This window comes from Denticeps clupeoides, chromosome 8, assembly GCF_900700375.1.
Source record: "Denticeps clupeoides chromosome 8, fDenClu1.1, whole genome shotgun sequence".
Taxonomy (NCBI): Eukaryota; Metazoa; Chordata; class Actinopteri; order Clupeiformes; family Denticipitidae; genus Denticeps; species Denticeps clupeoides.
Genome location: NC_041714.1, coordinates 4,314,555 through 4,328,013, shown reverse-complemented (window position 1 = coordinate 4,328,013; position 13,459 = coordinate 4,314,555). Strand labels below are relative to the sequence as shown.

Below are 13,459 nucleotides of genomic sequence, written 5' to 3'. Positions count from 1 at the left end.
AGCTGCTGCTCAGACTGCTATAATTAAATCAATTAAGTAAATGCAATTATTAACAATAATAGTTTAGTTTTTAAGGTCTGTAAAATTGAATTTCATAACATAGAGTAATTTAATATCTGCCATTTGTTTGGTTGTGACTACCAGACCAATTCCTTTCATTCTCCATCCCCAGCAATATTGTTGTGTGTTTGAGGATGGGGGTTTGACCCAATCCCCTTATCAGCACCCTGACAGGGGTCTCACACACACTGATGAAAGAAAATTAGGAAATTCCCATGCACTTTCTAACTTTACTAGTACAACAAATCAGTCGTCATGGATTCTGTTATAAACAATTTTAGGACAAATTCTGGTCTCTATAAATCCGTTGTATTGTCCTGCTCCTAAAAAAGGAGATTAAGAGGTGCTTTATTTTGCTGAGTGTTTTTATAGATGTGCCGGAGTGAATGCAGGCTCTATCGCAGCACTATTGTCAGCTTTAATCTAAACTTATCGAAATCATAAGCTGTCTGACTTTGCCGTGTCACCTTGGATATGCACATCAACTTTGGCAACTGACTAAAGAGAGCGAGGATTAAAATAGAGCAGATTAAAGGAAAAAAATCATAAAACAACATCATAAAAACAGTAGATCCTAAAAGAGAGCAGAGGGATCAGAAATTCCCAGACTTGTTATAACGTTTAATTGGAGATGGGTTGATAAACTGTTAGTAAAATGAGATGATGGATAGAACTGACGAGAACTCTGATGAAGAACATCAGAACTGGAGCCTTGGAGAGAGTGTGGGGTCAGTGCTGAGTGAATAATCCACCACTGCTCCTGGTGGACAGGACAGGTACTCACGGTGGCAGGGCCAAGTTGTTCTTCCACCCTTCATCCTCCTTTCATCCTCCCATCATACCCACAAACCCATCCACCCTGCAGCCTAAACCCCTCCCTTCTTGCTGGGCTTCAAGCAGCACCTCGCCCCCTACTGAGAGCAGCTTAGGTCATTACAGCATGCTGTCAAAACCTGTGACTGTGCCACATCAGAACCACCAGGATTAAGGACTGAGCAAACAAGAAGGCTAAAAGAAAAGACAAATGAAATTGGAAGTGGGGCCTTAAAAATATACACACACACACACACACACACACACACATATATATATATACAAACCGCATTTTATATATATGTGTATATATATATATATATATATACACACACATTTATATATATGTAAGTGTGTGTGTGTTTGTGTGTGTGTGTATATATATATATATATATATATAACACATAAAAAATATAATATATTCTTCTCTCCAAACAATTTTTTGCTTGCTGGGACTTACCGCTACTGTTGCTACTCTGCGGGTTGGGGGAGTTTGTGGGAAAACCGGATGGCCGTATGGTTTGGATTGGGTCTCATATCACGGAGCTTTCCTGTCAACACACACAATTATTTTGCATAACTTCTGTATTTCTCTGATGCTGTAAAAATGGAAATTGGCTGCAGTATAAATAAAGTAATAAAAGTCAGCGTGGTATAAACTGGTGAGGTTGGTCTCCAACTCAAGACCAGCACACTTGTTCATGTGCCTACATGAACTGAGTGGGTCAAAACCACAGTAAAACTAACAACAGGAGCAACATACACTGAAGGTACTTCTACATGTATGGTATTTTAATTAAGATTGAATTGGTGTTGAATGGCACGTTACAGCACAGAGAACCAGAACTATGCTCAGGTTTATACGTGAGCGACAGAATATCTCTGAATTCAAATGAGAGAAACAGAGTACAGCGGAGGTGTCAGAAAGTTTGATGGGAACGTCTCCTTTATCTCTGAGCTTTACGTCCCTCTGACACACTCAGACGGGAATTTTCCACCGAAGCACATCACCCACAGGTCTCAGCACAGCACGTGCTTCGTAACTCCTTCTCTTCGCTCTCGTTCTCCCTTTACATGGCCTTGCATAACCAGATAAATGTTTCAGGGTTTAATTCCTGCCGTCCATATTAAGCACGGCTCCGTGTATCCAAAAAGTAATAAGCTGAACCGCGGCTCCATTAGCAGGCGCCATTAATGTGAAATGAGTGTGAAGCAGCTCAAGCAGCAAGGTTCTCTCTGCGCCTCTTTCTGACGTGTAGCTGCTGCTGATGCTGACATGTCTGCAGTTTGTCTCGGCGCTGTCCACAGCAGATTTTGCTTGAGGAGTATCACTCTCTCCGTCTCACACTCCATATGCTGTGCATTTGTGCCTCCCGCTGTGGTGATTTTTCTTCATTATTATTTTCTAGCGTGCAGACTGTGTATGTGGGGTGGGGTATTACCAGTGTTACCAGTGCACACAGTTCAGTTCATATATATTAAATATCATTAATTAAAGTCAAATGGACAAATAATAAATGGAAATGGATTCTTTTCATCTGAGTCACTTGTTTGCTCATGAAACTGATTCAAAGGCTCAAACAAACTGGCTTCTGAAGATGCGTCTGTGTCCCCAGCCAAGCTGGATGTTGACGCGCGTTCTGTCTCATTCTGCCTCAATGACCAATCCAGTTCTGGAGTGTGCAGATCTGACCGGACAAAACTGCAGATTTTGCATGGGGTCAAGTTAATAAATAAATCATTTCATGTACTGACTGCAGCAGATGTGACAGGGGTGACACAGACACAATTATCACATACCATCTCAGTACAGTGTAGGACCACTGTTTTTTTAGCCAAGATACAGTATATCATCATAATTGTTTCTCAAGTGTTGTCTTCCTTAACATTGCATTCATGGCATTTATCAGACGCCCTTATCCAGAGCACCTTACAATCACTAGTTACAGGGACAAGTCCTCCCCTGGAGACACTCAGGGTTAAGTGTCTTGCTCAGGGACTCGATGGTAGTTAGTGGGGTTTGGATTTGTGAATTAGTTTTCTTCTGGTTCATAGGTGAGTTTGTTCCCCACTATTCTTCTGTGATGTTTGCTGGGATGCCTGGGATGGTCCAATGTGGTACAATATATATTGTTAATAAAACAGTGCAAATGTGTCCCATCTTGTACACCCTCCCCCTTCCACTGATCACTAGCCACACTTTCAGTAAAACACCCGTTTTGTGCTAATCTTTATATTGCTAATCCTACAGGTTTTAAAGGGCTTGGTCTATGTGGGGCTTCAGCCTTTTTTCTGAGGTGTGTTTCTAAAGACTTTTAAGCACCTTGGACTCTGGTCCTTTGGTTCAGCTGTCATAAAATGAGGCTGTGAAATGTGACTGCTTTGCATGACTGGAGAAAGTAGACGAGGTCGATCATCTGAAGAACACTGCTGATCTTTTTCCAAAGTAGTTCATATCCGTGGAAAAGGGTTAGCTAGTGTGATTGCAGTGCGCTGGCAGGAGCAGTCGGTGGCCTTTTCTCTTGAACCCGAAATTTAGGATTTCTGCTTATGGTTTTGACCTGACCATGGACACACTTCCGATGCCTTCACACCTGCCTCTTTTATCCACTGCTCTGCTTAGTTACAATTACATTTACAGCATTTTTTATCAGACACCCTTATCCAGAGCGACAGTCCCCCCCCTGGAAACACTTAGGTAGTAAGTGGGATTTGAACCTGGGTCTTCTGGTTCATAGGCAAGTGTCTTACCCACTAGGCTACGAGCACCCTGCTTAGTTGCTTCCCTGTTCGACCAGCCCTAATTCGCGGCAAACCGGGGAGGTAATTAGCAGAGAATCAGCTGTGTTAAATGGTGGGAAACTCAGAAATGTGTGGGGTGTGTTGGACAATAGACAAGAGATGTGTATGGCACGAATAGGAAACAAGGGACATCATTTCTGTGACTAAATGACACCAGTCTTATGTGGCATTCACGTGTTGTGGCAAATATTGTAATTCCGAGTTTCGATGATGCATGAGCTGCTGAGTAGAAACAGGGTGCAGGGAAGATGGTAAAGCAGTCGTTTTTAAAATACTGTGTTCCAATCAAGTCCACTTCAGAAAACATTAGGTTAGATAAATGAATGCAATTGCTGAACCTCCATATTTTCTTAAAATAAATTAATGTCATTTGCAGCAGCAATCTTCTTCATTCAAACAAATTTCCTAGTTAAGCACTTGAATTTGTGATGCGTCATGATTACAGATTCTGAACTGTTCCGACATTCGCATGATTAAAACAGACAAACGTTAACGTCAATATGCGAGTACCAGATTACGAAACTTCTTGGGTCGAACTGACGTGTATATATTTCAAAAGATTAAAATAATTTAACTCAATGGTCATGTTTTAATTACATTCTCCTATAAAGAATATTTTTCTGAAAGCTAGAAAGAAAATGTATTGCTATGTAAGTGTTGAACGTAATTGTAAATGACATGAATATTAATCTATTTATGCAGTGATCATTAAAAGAATTGGCTCTGATCTTGCACTGGTTGCCATATAGTCTCAGTCTGCGTTTTCAGGCCCAACACATGGGTAGTGAGCCAGGCCCTTGGCCCCTCCTCTTTTTATTATCTCATGGTATTCCTGCTTTAAAAGGACTGCATTACTTCCAGCTCCCCAAACTTGTCAAAACCAATTTGCTCCCCTATTATCCCCCCAAATCATTTCACAGTGACCTCCTCCCTGCAACCCAACCGCCCGAAATCCTCAACCCTCTGCGTCCCTCTATTGAAACCCCCAACACAACCTGTGCTGGCCCTCGGCGGAGCCCCCCCCCCCCACCTCTCAGTCCACAACTATTTCTGGCCTGAGTTTTCCTGCTTTTCATCTCCTTTTCTCCTGCTTCACCCGAATCCCTCAGTGCTCCCTCCTTTCATCCTCTGTACAACTTCGAGGCTCGAGAGCAAAAACAAAGCAACGCAACGCACACATGAGCAGGCGCACACACAGGCACACAAGCTCGAACGCAGGAAACCGCGCTAACAACAAAGCCAGAAATAAACTTCACACCGGAAAGAAGAAAAAAAAACTCGATAAGTTCTGAAATGGGTGGTGGTCGAAAAAACAACTGCAGCACTTCCACCAGCACCAGCACCACCTGCCCCTCCCTTTCCCCATGCACACCCCCCCCCAAACATCCCTCTCCCTTCAATTAGCGCCTCGCCAGTGACAACATGGAGGATCTTCATTAGAGAAGAATGCTCAATTATATCAGTGGATATTCGTTTCCAAAACTAATTATCCCAGTTGCACAGCACGGCTGACTGAGCCTGCCCCTGCCCCAGGGCGCAGTGGTTACTGATGTGATTTGGTTTTGGCTCGGTGCTGCTCTCCTCTTGTCCGGCCCCCGCCTGGCTCTCTGTTGCCTGGCCCAGCTTTTACTCCACCGCGTCTAGATCCGATCGTCTGTGTGTGGGGCAATATGGCCCCCTTTCAGTACTCAGTTCTAAAACGTCATGGACGCTTATCATAAAGACCTGAGTACAAGCGGAGGAACTGACTTTTTTTTTGTGTCCGTTCCACAAAATGATTTATATGATGGAACTCATAAAAATAATTTATATATACCCCTGTCACATTTAGTCCACAAAAGGAAAAAGATAAAGCAATGATAAAGTTTTGCAATGACATCAGCACCCACCATTTTGTGTAGAGGTGGTTGTGCTGTCTGGTAGACAGAAATACATCCACGAAATACATTTCATCAATGACAAAGTCGGGTCATCCACAAAATGCATTTTTTGTCATTGACAGAATGTCATTCCAGCCATGAATACAAAAAGGTCAGTGAGTGATGTGCTTAAAAAAAAAAAACCCATGGAGCGATCTTTGGAGCAAATGGGACATAGTTTCTACAACAACATTTGCTCCAGTCTTAGTGCCAATCATCACTAAACAAATGACTGATGGGTGAGAGATGGGCCAGATGAAAATAAGTGACATTTTGTGTGTTACCTACTGCTCTAAGGTTTCACTCAGACCAGCATTAAAATTCCGCCCAAAGGCGGACAGGTTCTGCTGTAGCTGTAAATCACTAGATTTTCTGTTCAACTCATCATTTACCAAACTGACAGCGGTGAGAGAGGAACACACATTGCACACTCATTTAAGCACTTTTTAATAGCTAAACAGCCCCCCAAAAAACGAAATAAAATAAAATAAATGTTCAGTCAATCACTTAATTCGTCCTGAGCTTCCTCACATCCTTTAATCAAAGCAGCGATGTAAGAAATGGCACGGAATTAGATGTTTGTGACTGAAGCATTCCCCCTTCATTTTTTAAGAGGAGGGAATGATAAATGATTTTCTTTAAGATGTTTGAGATTCATCATTTCTGAACGTAGCGATAAATGACACTCATGGCAAGTCGAACGTTGTGATGGAATAATTAAATCATTAAATGGTGATTAAGTCTTGGTGTAGAGAAGACTTCAAAATGATGTTGGAAAGGCATCACAATTCACTTGATGTCTCAGCTTTTTCGGGGCCGTTTCATCGCCCCTACAAAGTGCATCAATGTTTTTTTCCCATTTTTTTTTTGTGTGTGTGTGAAAAATCTTATCTAATTAAGAGGACTTGTGAAGTCCTAAATTAACTCTGAATTCTTGATCCGAGCACTGGCCTCGGGAAAGTCACAGTGTGTGCCTACTCTTAACGGCACTGCACTGGAATCTGCACTGACAGAAGAGCGCCGGGAAATATGATTTAATGCTGACAGATTCTTTTTGTGTGTGTGTGTGTGTGTGTGTTCAAAGACGTGGCCTCTTATGGAAAAGAGGCGCAGATTGCAGGATGCGTTTCTGTGTTGCTCTCCAGTGATGTGCTGATTAATTGCCCGTCCAAAACCCGATTGATAGACGCCGTTTCTACCATACGACTCAGCCTGTAAGGGACTGTAGACTCTTTGTGCAAACTTCATTATCCACACTCAGCCATTTACTAAAGATGGCATCAATACACAAAATGTTCGAAAGAAGATAAAAGCCTTTCTTATTATATGCTGATGTACAATTTCTGAAGGATTCTGGATGCATGTGCCCTTGTCTAAGCAGAGCTGCAGATCAAGGCCATTAGTTACATTTCAAAGCGGCTGGTCATGATCTCACTGCACTCCATATCCCCCGTCCCAAATCACTTCTTCTGTGCTCTCTCTCTCTCTCTCTCTCTCTCTCTCTCTCTCTCTCTCTGAACCCATGGTTCTCGGCCCACCGTCCAGAGGAAGATCACTTTAATTCTGCTTCATGTATCTTTTTCAAAAAGACCCAGAGAACCGGAGACCCCAGAGCCAGTGACCATGGGCTGAACCCGGGCTGGGCCCGGTCTCGGGCAAGCACAGCAATCGTCTCACACGCTCTGCTTTCCCGCTTTTGTCCCGTATCCTTGGAATGGGGGAGCATTTGATTAGCGCATGTCTCTTGGCCGTACTATTCTAGTTTTTTGTTCTTTATTTGGGCAGGTGTGCGTTTGTGTGTTTTTTGGCTTCATGGTATGCATGGACTTGAGAGAAGGTGTCCACAAGCCCTGTTGGATCTGTCCACCTCTTCCGTTGTCCCCCAATTTCACACATGTTGTGCTCCGTGTAAGATTTGGTCTGCCAAGACAACCATGAAACCTCCCTATTGTGAAGAATAATCAGTGCTTCCTTATTTACAGCAGGCCAGGCGAGCTTCAGATTAAACCACTGGGTGGACGCACGATCGGGTGATAAGCAGCCACTCAGGTCACAGGGTCACATCCTGTAGGGGTTTAAAAATATGTCCAAAAGGAAGCATAGTTCCTGTAGTCCCGATTTCATTTTACAATAAGCAAAAAAGCAACGAAGAACGGCGCAAACTTCTTTCAAATCTGCAATGGTGCAAAACCACAGGCGGACAACGTAATCTGGCTTCTAATGAGGCGCCGCACCTTTTCTTCCCTTTGAAGTTAAAGAGCATCTCCTTTCATTAACACACACATACACACACACCCTGCCAGTCGGGCCCCCGCTCGGCGGATTTTAATGAAGGTGTGAGAAAAACTCTAGGATAAAGCTGATAAGGGCTGACACCGGTCCATTCTGTGTCCAGGGCCATCGAGCGGAGAGCGCGGTGGAAAGGCTCCGGAGCCTCACAGTTTGGGGTCAGTGTCTATCCCACTGCAGGGCAGTCTGTTCACACTATCACACCTGCCTGTCAAAGGAGAGACCCTGGAGGGCTCACCAGGGGACAGAGACAAGAGACGAGAGAGGAGGGGGAAATTGGGGGAAATAAATCATTTTTTTTAACATGCTAAAAAAGCATCATTTAAAAATAAATACAAACACACACACACACACACACACACACACACACAAACACACAAACAGTACAAGCCAAAAGTTTGGACCTTCTCATTCAATGTGTTTTCTTCATTTTCATGACCATTTACGTTGGTAGATTCTCACTGAAGGCATCAAAACTATGAATGAACACATGTGGAGTTATGTACTTAACAAAAAGTGGAGACCTGGCCTCCACAGTCACCAGACCTGAACCCAATCCAGATGGTTTGGGGTGACCTGGACCAACAAGTGCTAAACACCTCTGGGAACTCCTTCAAGACTGTTGGAAAACCATTTCAGGTGAGAACCTCCTGAAGCTCATCGAGAGAATGCCAAGAGTGTGCAAAGCAGTAATCAGAGCAAAGAAACTAGAATATAAAACATATTTTCAGTTATTTCACCTTTAATGCTGTTAAGTACATAACTCCACATGTGTTCATTCATAGTTTTGATGCCTTCAGTGAGAATCTACCAACGTAAATGGTCATGAAAATGTAGTGTGGTGTGTAGTTTTTTGTGTGATTATTAGAGTTAGAATGTTTTTAACGTTTTTCAACTTCATCCCCAACTCAATTTCCGAATGCAGTAACTTCCAGTTGATGTGTGTCATGTGATTGTTGTAAGGAAAACCATACTCGGACATCTGCAGTAAATAAGAGTGCGCAGGTTTAGTGAACAAACACAGCGAATGAATAGGCTGTGCCATGCCAAGAAATTGATGGCGCTACACATCCGCGGATGATTTATTTGTCAGCATTAGTGGCTGGCACTTGGTGTTGCTACAGGAAACACACAGACGATCAGTCTTGAGGGCATGCGTTGTGCAGGTCCTGCATGCAGCTAAGTGGTATCAAGGTCAGCGTGTTCATACTGGCCCCTTGTGAGTTGTGAGTGGAACAGCAGTCTGTGGAGAAGTGCTTTTAAAAAACCATTTAGGTTCCCAGTTCCACCACCACTGGTTTCAAGGGAAAACTTGCAGGGTTAGAACTGAAATGGAGAGACGATGATTCACTAGCGGCTTTAAATAAGATAAGTGGACCAATTTGAGCTTTCTACCTCTATACTGTCTGTGGCACAGCAATAGAATAAATGAAGTAGTAAATGGAAAAAGTAGAATCTAATAAAATGTTAAAATTCACCGCACAAGAGATTTATGGGCAACGAACTTCTCAGAACCTCAGTCTCACTCCAGGAGAAATAATTGCTCATTTGGGTGGATGCCTCCTGCCCCCCAGTGGCCAAATGGACAGTACCTTTTTTTCTTGCCACTCATTCTTGTGCAATGCAAAGTAACTATATATTAAACACATTTAAAGCAATTTGCATTCAAAAAGCTTTCCTCTCGAAAGAAAAATGGAACAAATCTTATTTATTCACTGCATTGATATCTCTAGGGGTCTGGCACACACCCAGATGTAATTCCATGTAATTACTGCAGTAGTAGAATGTAATTGCTGAATAATAAAGAGGAACTGTCTGTGTTTTCTGGAGTGTTTTGAGTATAACGCAGCCATCTTACATCATTCTAGTGTACGTGTATATGACAGTAATGTACCTCGTCTTTTTCTTTTGGAGCTCAGAATTCCATCTGTCCCCATTCACAACTGTGTAATATTGCGTCAGCCATCCAGAAGTGAGACCTGTGAATTTATAGCTTTATGTTTTTACAGTCCTGAAAGGGGAAATGACTGAGGTGCTGCTGAATTTACAGTGTAGTAAATAAATAGGAAAAACACATTATCATTTTCTCAATTTTCCTTTTCTTGTTATGCAATTCAGTTTTAGTCATTTCATTTTACATTTACATTTACAGCATTTACAGTAGTAAGTGGGATTTGAACCTGGGTCTTCTGGTTCATAGGCGAGTGTGTTACCCGCTAGGCTACTACCACCCTACCAGTCATGTCCTTTTAGTCATGTCCTTTCGTTACAGATTTATATTAATGTTTTTATTCTTTTTATTCTAATGTTTTATTTTTACTGTCATTGTCTACTGAAGAAGCATGTCACGTGAGGTATGAAACACTTTTAACTTTATTTTGCTGTGTATGAAGTTGTACATGAAAAAAATAAAAACATAATGTTTCCGTTAACAAATGATAAAAGAAATGACTGTTAGCTGTATAGCTACAATGTACATGCGGTTGTCAAACCCAAAGTCAACTTTATTTACAGACGATTTTAACAGCAGATAGCAGGTAAATGAAGTGGTATTGTCTACTGTGGGAGCTGCAATACAATACATTTCATTTCTGTTCATGTCTGTTCGATTAATAACTGTGAGAATAAAAACTATTTTGTGATGCGTGTGAAGAGTTCCTTAAATCTCTCCCCCTCATTTCCTTCTCCTTCTGTCATTCGATTCTCCTGCTTTTCATATTTCCTTCTCTTCGTCTCTCTGTGCTCCAGTAATTATTAAATGGAGTGGATTAATGTGGCTTCAAGCACACCTGGCCACGAAGCCTAAAAAAGACCACAAAGTGAGTTCCCTCTGAAGCCTCAGAGTCTTAAGCACATCAAATGATGATACCCAGAATTCCATGAATAATTAAGATATAAAAGGCTAACAGATTTTTGTTTAGTTGTAAGGGGGGGGGTCGGTTTTATAAAGGTATCTCCCGCTAATGCTTAAAATACATCTTTTATTACTTGCGCCCCTGTGCACCCACACACTCAGTACAGCGAGTAAAATCAGTGTTGAGACAAGTCGGGTGCGCTGTTATAACAGCATTTTGCCTCACAGTCCAAAGCTTTGTCCTGATGGGGTGCTTGTGGGGTCTTTAGTAGAAGATCTGCAGACACAGGGGGAGGAGCACCAGGAGGACCACAACGCCCCCGCTTATCTGCGACGCGTGGCCCGCAGCATTGCAGTCGTCGGAGAAGCAGCAGTGAACTTTGACCCCCGGTGCCCTGTAGCCCTGGCTGTTGGCCTGGCTGCAGAAGGACTTGTAGGAGCAGGACTTCATCACACCACCTGACAGGAGATTAAGGGGGAAGGAGAGACGGGGACAATGAACACAAAAAGAGAGATTAATGTTAGCATGACAGCATTGTGCTAGTTAGATCCTGCTGGACTGGCAGGAGACCCCCTGCTGCTGCTGAGCCGAGCCCAGACAGACCAGTCTGTCCTCCAACTGTCAAGCCACCCCCGCAGCCGAGTCTGTCCCTTTATTAAATGTGCAGGCATTTAAGGTTGTCCCAGTAATTAAAAAAAGGTCTCCATAGCCAGACCCATGGTGCTATATGCAAAGTTTACTGTAGAAGTAAAACTCACTGCTGTGACCACGGACTATGGCACACGCGTCTGAGTAGCTGGGGCAGGTTTTGGACCCCTGGCGGTTGCAGTCTTCATCAGTGGAGCCCATGCAGGTGTAGCACTGCAGAGCCTCACCTGCACAAGGAGAGATCAGATACAGACGCAGTCTCAGCACAGTACACTTACACCAGAATGACTTACAATCACTAGTTACAGGGACAGTCCCCCTAAAAGGCACTCAGGGACACCATGGTAGTAAGTGGAGTTTAATTCTGTAGCTACTACCACCCTACTGTGTGCGGTTCAAGCTGGAGTGTTTACAGTGTGCTTCTCTATTGGATTATTTTATGAGACGCATTCATTCTTCTTTACACTTCCAGTCAAAAGTTTGGACGTGTCAACTTTTTGGAGGCTAGTTTGACGAAGATATATTTAGTTTGACAGACAAAAACAAAGCGTTCCGCAAATTCTTTAATGATTCTTCATTTGCATCATTTTGTACACAACTATCACCACCATCATAAGCGGCTTCATGAGACACAGCAACAAGTGCTCAGCCAAGGAGCACTTCCAGGACTGTTGGAAAACCATTACCATTTGATGACTTTAGCTGGTTGAGTGTGAAGTGCTGCAGAAGATTCTTCAAAAAAATAAAATAAGAAACATTTTGCTTTGCAGACTATTTTTGTGTCAACACTATGGTTCTGCAGTGTAAAATAGTGAGGAAAGACCTGCTTTTGTCATTAAGCTTCCTTTGTGTCTGCCTCATTGGACATTTTGGGGTTTGTCTCGAGCCTTTCAGAATGTTCTAAAAAGGTAAAATCATGAAGATGAAGAAGGGCATCATTATTTTAAAGCCATAACACTACACAGTCAGAAGCATCAATTGAAGAGCTCCTTCCAGTCTGATCTGTAGTTGACCCCCTCCATGCAAAACTGACCCCAATCCCCCTGGCTACAACCAAGCCCTCTACACGTGCCATTATCATTAGCCTAAAGACTTCTCAAGGGATTAACTGTATGCTGGTTAAGTGATGATAATATACTATACGGCGCAGAGGGGAACAAAAGCATGAAACACAGGTTGTCCTTGGATAATGGAAAAGGGCTTTTATATTCTGTATATTATTCTTAACTAGTTTCACACATAGGAAATATGGAGGAAAATAATAAATGTACATTTTTATGTAAGCAGAAAATGTGAGCAGATTGGTTCTCCTGTCTTGGAGACGTCCATTAATAATTCATAAAGAACATAAGTCACTTGATTCAAATCAATAGGGCAAGAGAAAACATTACATGGGGTGCAGAGTGCATTTAAGAAAAGTCTGGAAACGTGATTTATTGCCAGACATAAAACAGTCCAGTAAAGTACAGAAAAGGCTGAGATTAAAACCCCTACAGGGAGGAAGAAGATAAAATAAGAATGCAGATGAGTGAGAGGCATGAGTCAGAAGGAATCCTTACTGTGAGCCATTAGCAGGATGAGGAGGACGCCCAACAGCAGGCAGCAGCGGATGGCTCTCATGGTGCTGGTGGTCTTTGGCCAGTGTGATCGCACTGTGCATAGGCAGTTGTTTGCTTCCTAAACCCCAGTCTTAATCCACGCTATCAGGGAGCTAATATCCCGCAAGCGCGGAAGGGAAGGATTACTGGCCCGGCCACTTGGACCCGTCGCGGACTTGAACAGCATCGTCTCGGCTGGACTAATCAGAGCCCAGGGCCGTGCCACCAGGGCTACAAGCCCCGCCTTAGTGCCATCAGCTCCACGGCCATGTTTTATGTGTTAGTGTTCATGATAGACTGTACTTGTGGTTCCGAGGAATACGAGTGCAAATGAATGCAGGATTCAGGTAAATTCTCCCTTTTCTTAGGGTTTTATACTTGACTCATGAATTTCGTCTGTCATGAAATGAAGGTAAAGTACTGAGGTGCACATTTTCAACATTTACTGTATACTGCACAGTGCAGATAAAGGCAT

General features: G+C 42.8%; 1 protein-coding gene across 2 annotated transcripts; it reads right to left on the bottom strand.

Moving 5' to 3' along the window:
* Positions 1 to 10,431: 10,431 nt before the first annotated feature.
* Positions 10,432 to 13,063, bottom strand: ly6pge (lymphocyte antigen 6 family member pge). 2 transcript variants are annotated; one of them, XM_028988605.1, is made up of 4 exons: positions 12,946 to 13,063; positions 11,497 to 11,613; positions 10,964 to 11,196; positions 10,432 to 10,685 (listed from the first exon to the last, which is right to left on the bottom strand). In XM_028988605.1, exons 1-3 carry the CDS (start codon positions 13,004 to 13,006, stop codon positions 11,003 to 11,005), a joined length of 372 nt encoding a protein of 123 aa, XP_028844438.1. In that variant the 5' UTR covers positions 13,007 to 13,063; the 3' UTR covers positions 10,432 to 10,685; positions 10,964 to 11,002. The 2 variants fall into 2 exon arrangements, with proteins under 2 accessions (XP_028844438.1, XP_028844437.1); XM_028988604.1 differs by having other exon boundaries at positions 10,432 to 11,196.
* Between the last annotated feature and the right edge of the window lie 396 nt (positions 13,064 to 13,459).

Excerpts from the sequence above, each read along its gene's own strand:
- ly6pge (XM_028988604.1), bottom strand. The coding sequence starts at position 13,006 with ATGAGAGCCATCCGCTGCTGCCTGCTGTTGGGCGTCCTCCTCATCCTG. Across the intron at positions 11,614-12,945 it reads CATCCTGCTAATGGCTCACA|GTGAGGCTCTGCAGTGCTAC; the intron begins GTAAGGATTCCT and ends CTCCTTGTGCAG. Across the intron at positions 11,197-11,496 it reads CATAGTCCGTGGTCACAGCA|GTGGTGTGATGAAGTCCTGC; the intron begins GTGAGTTTTACT and ends ATCTCCTGTCAG.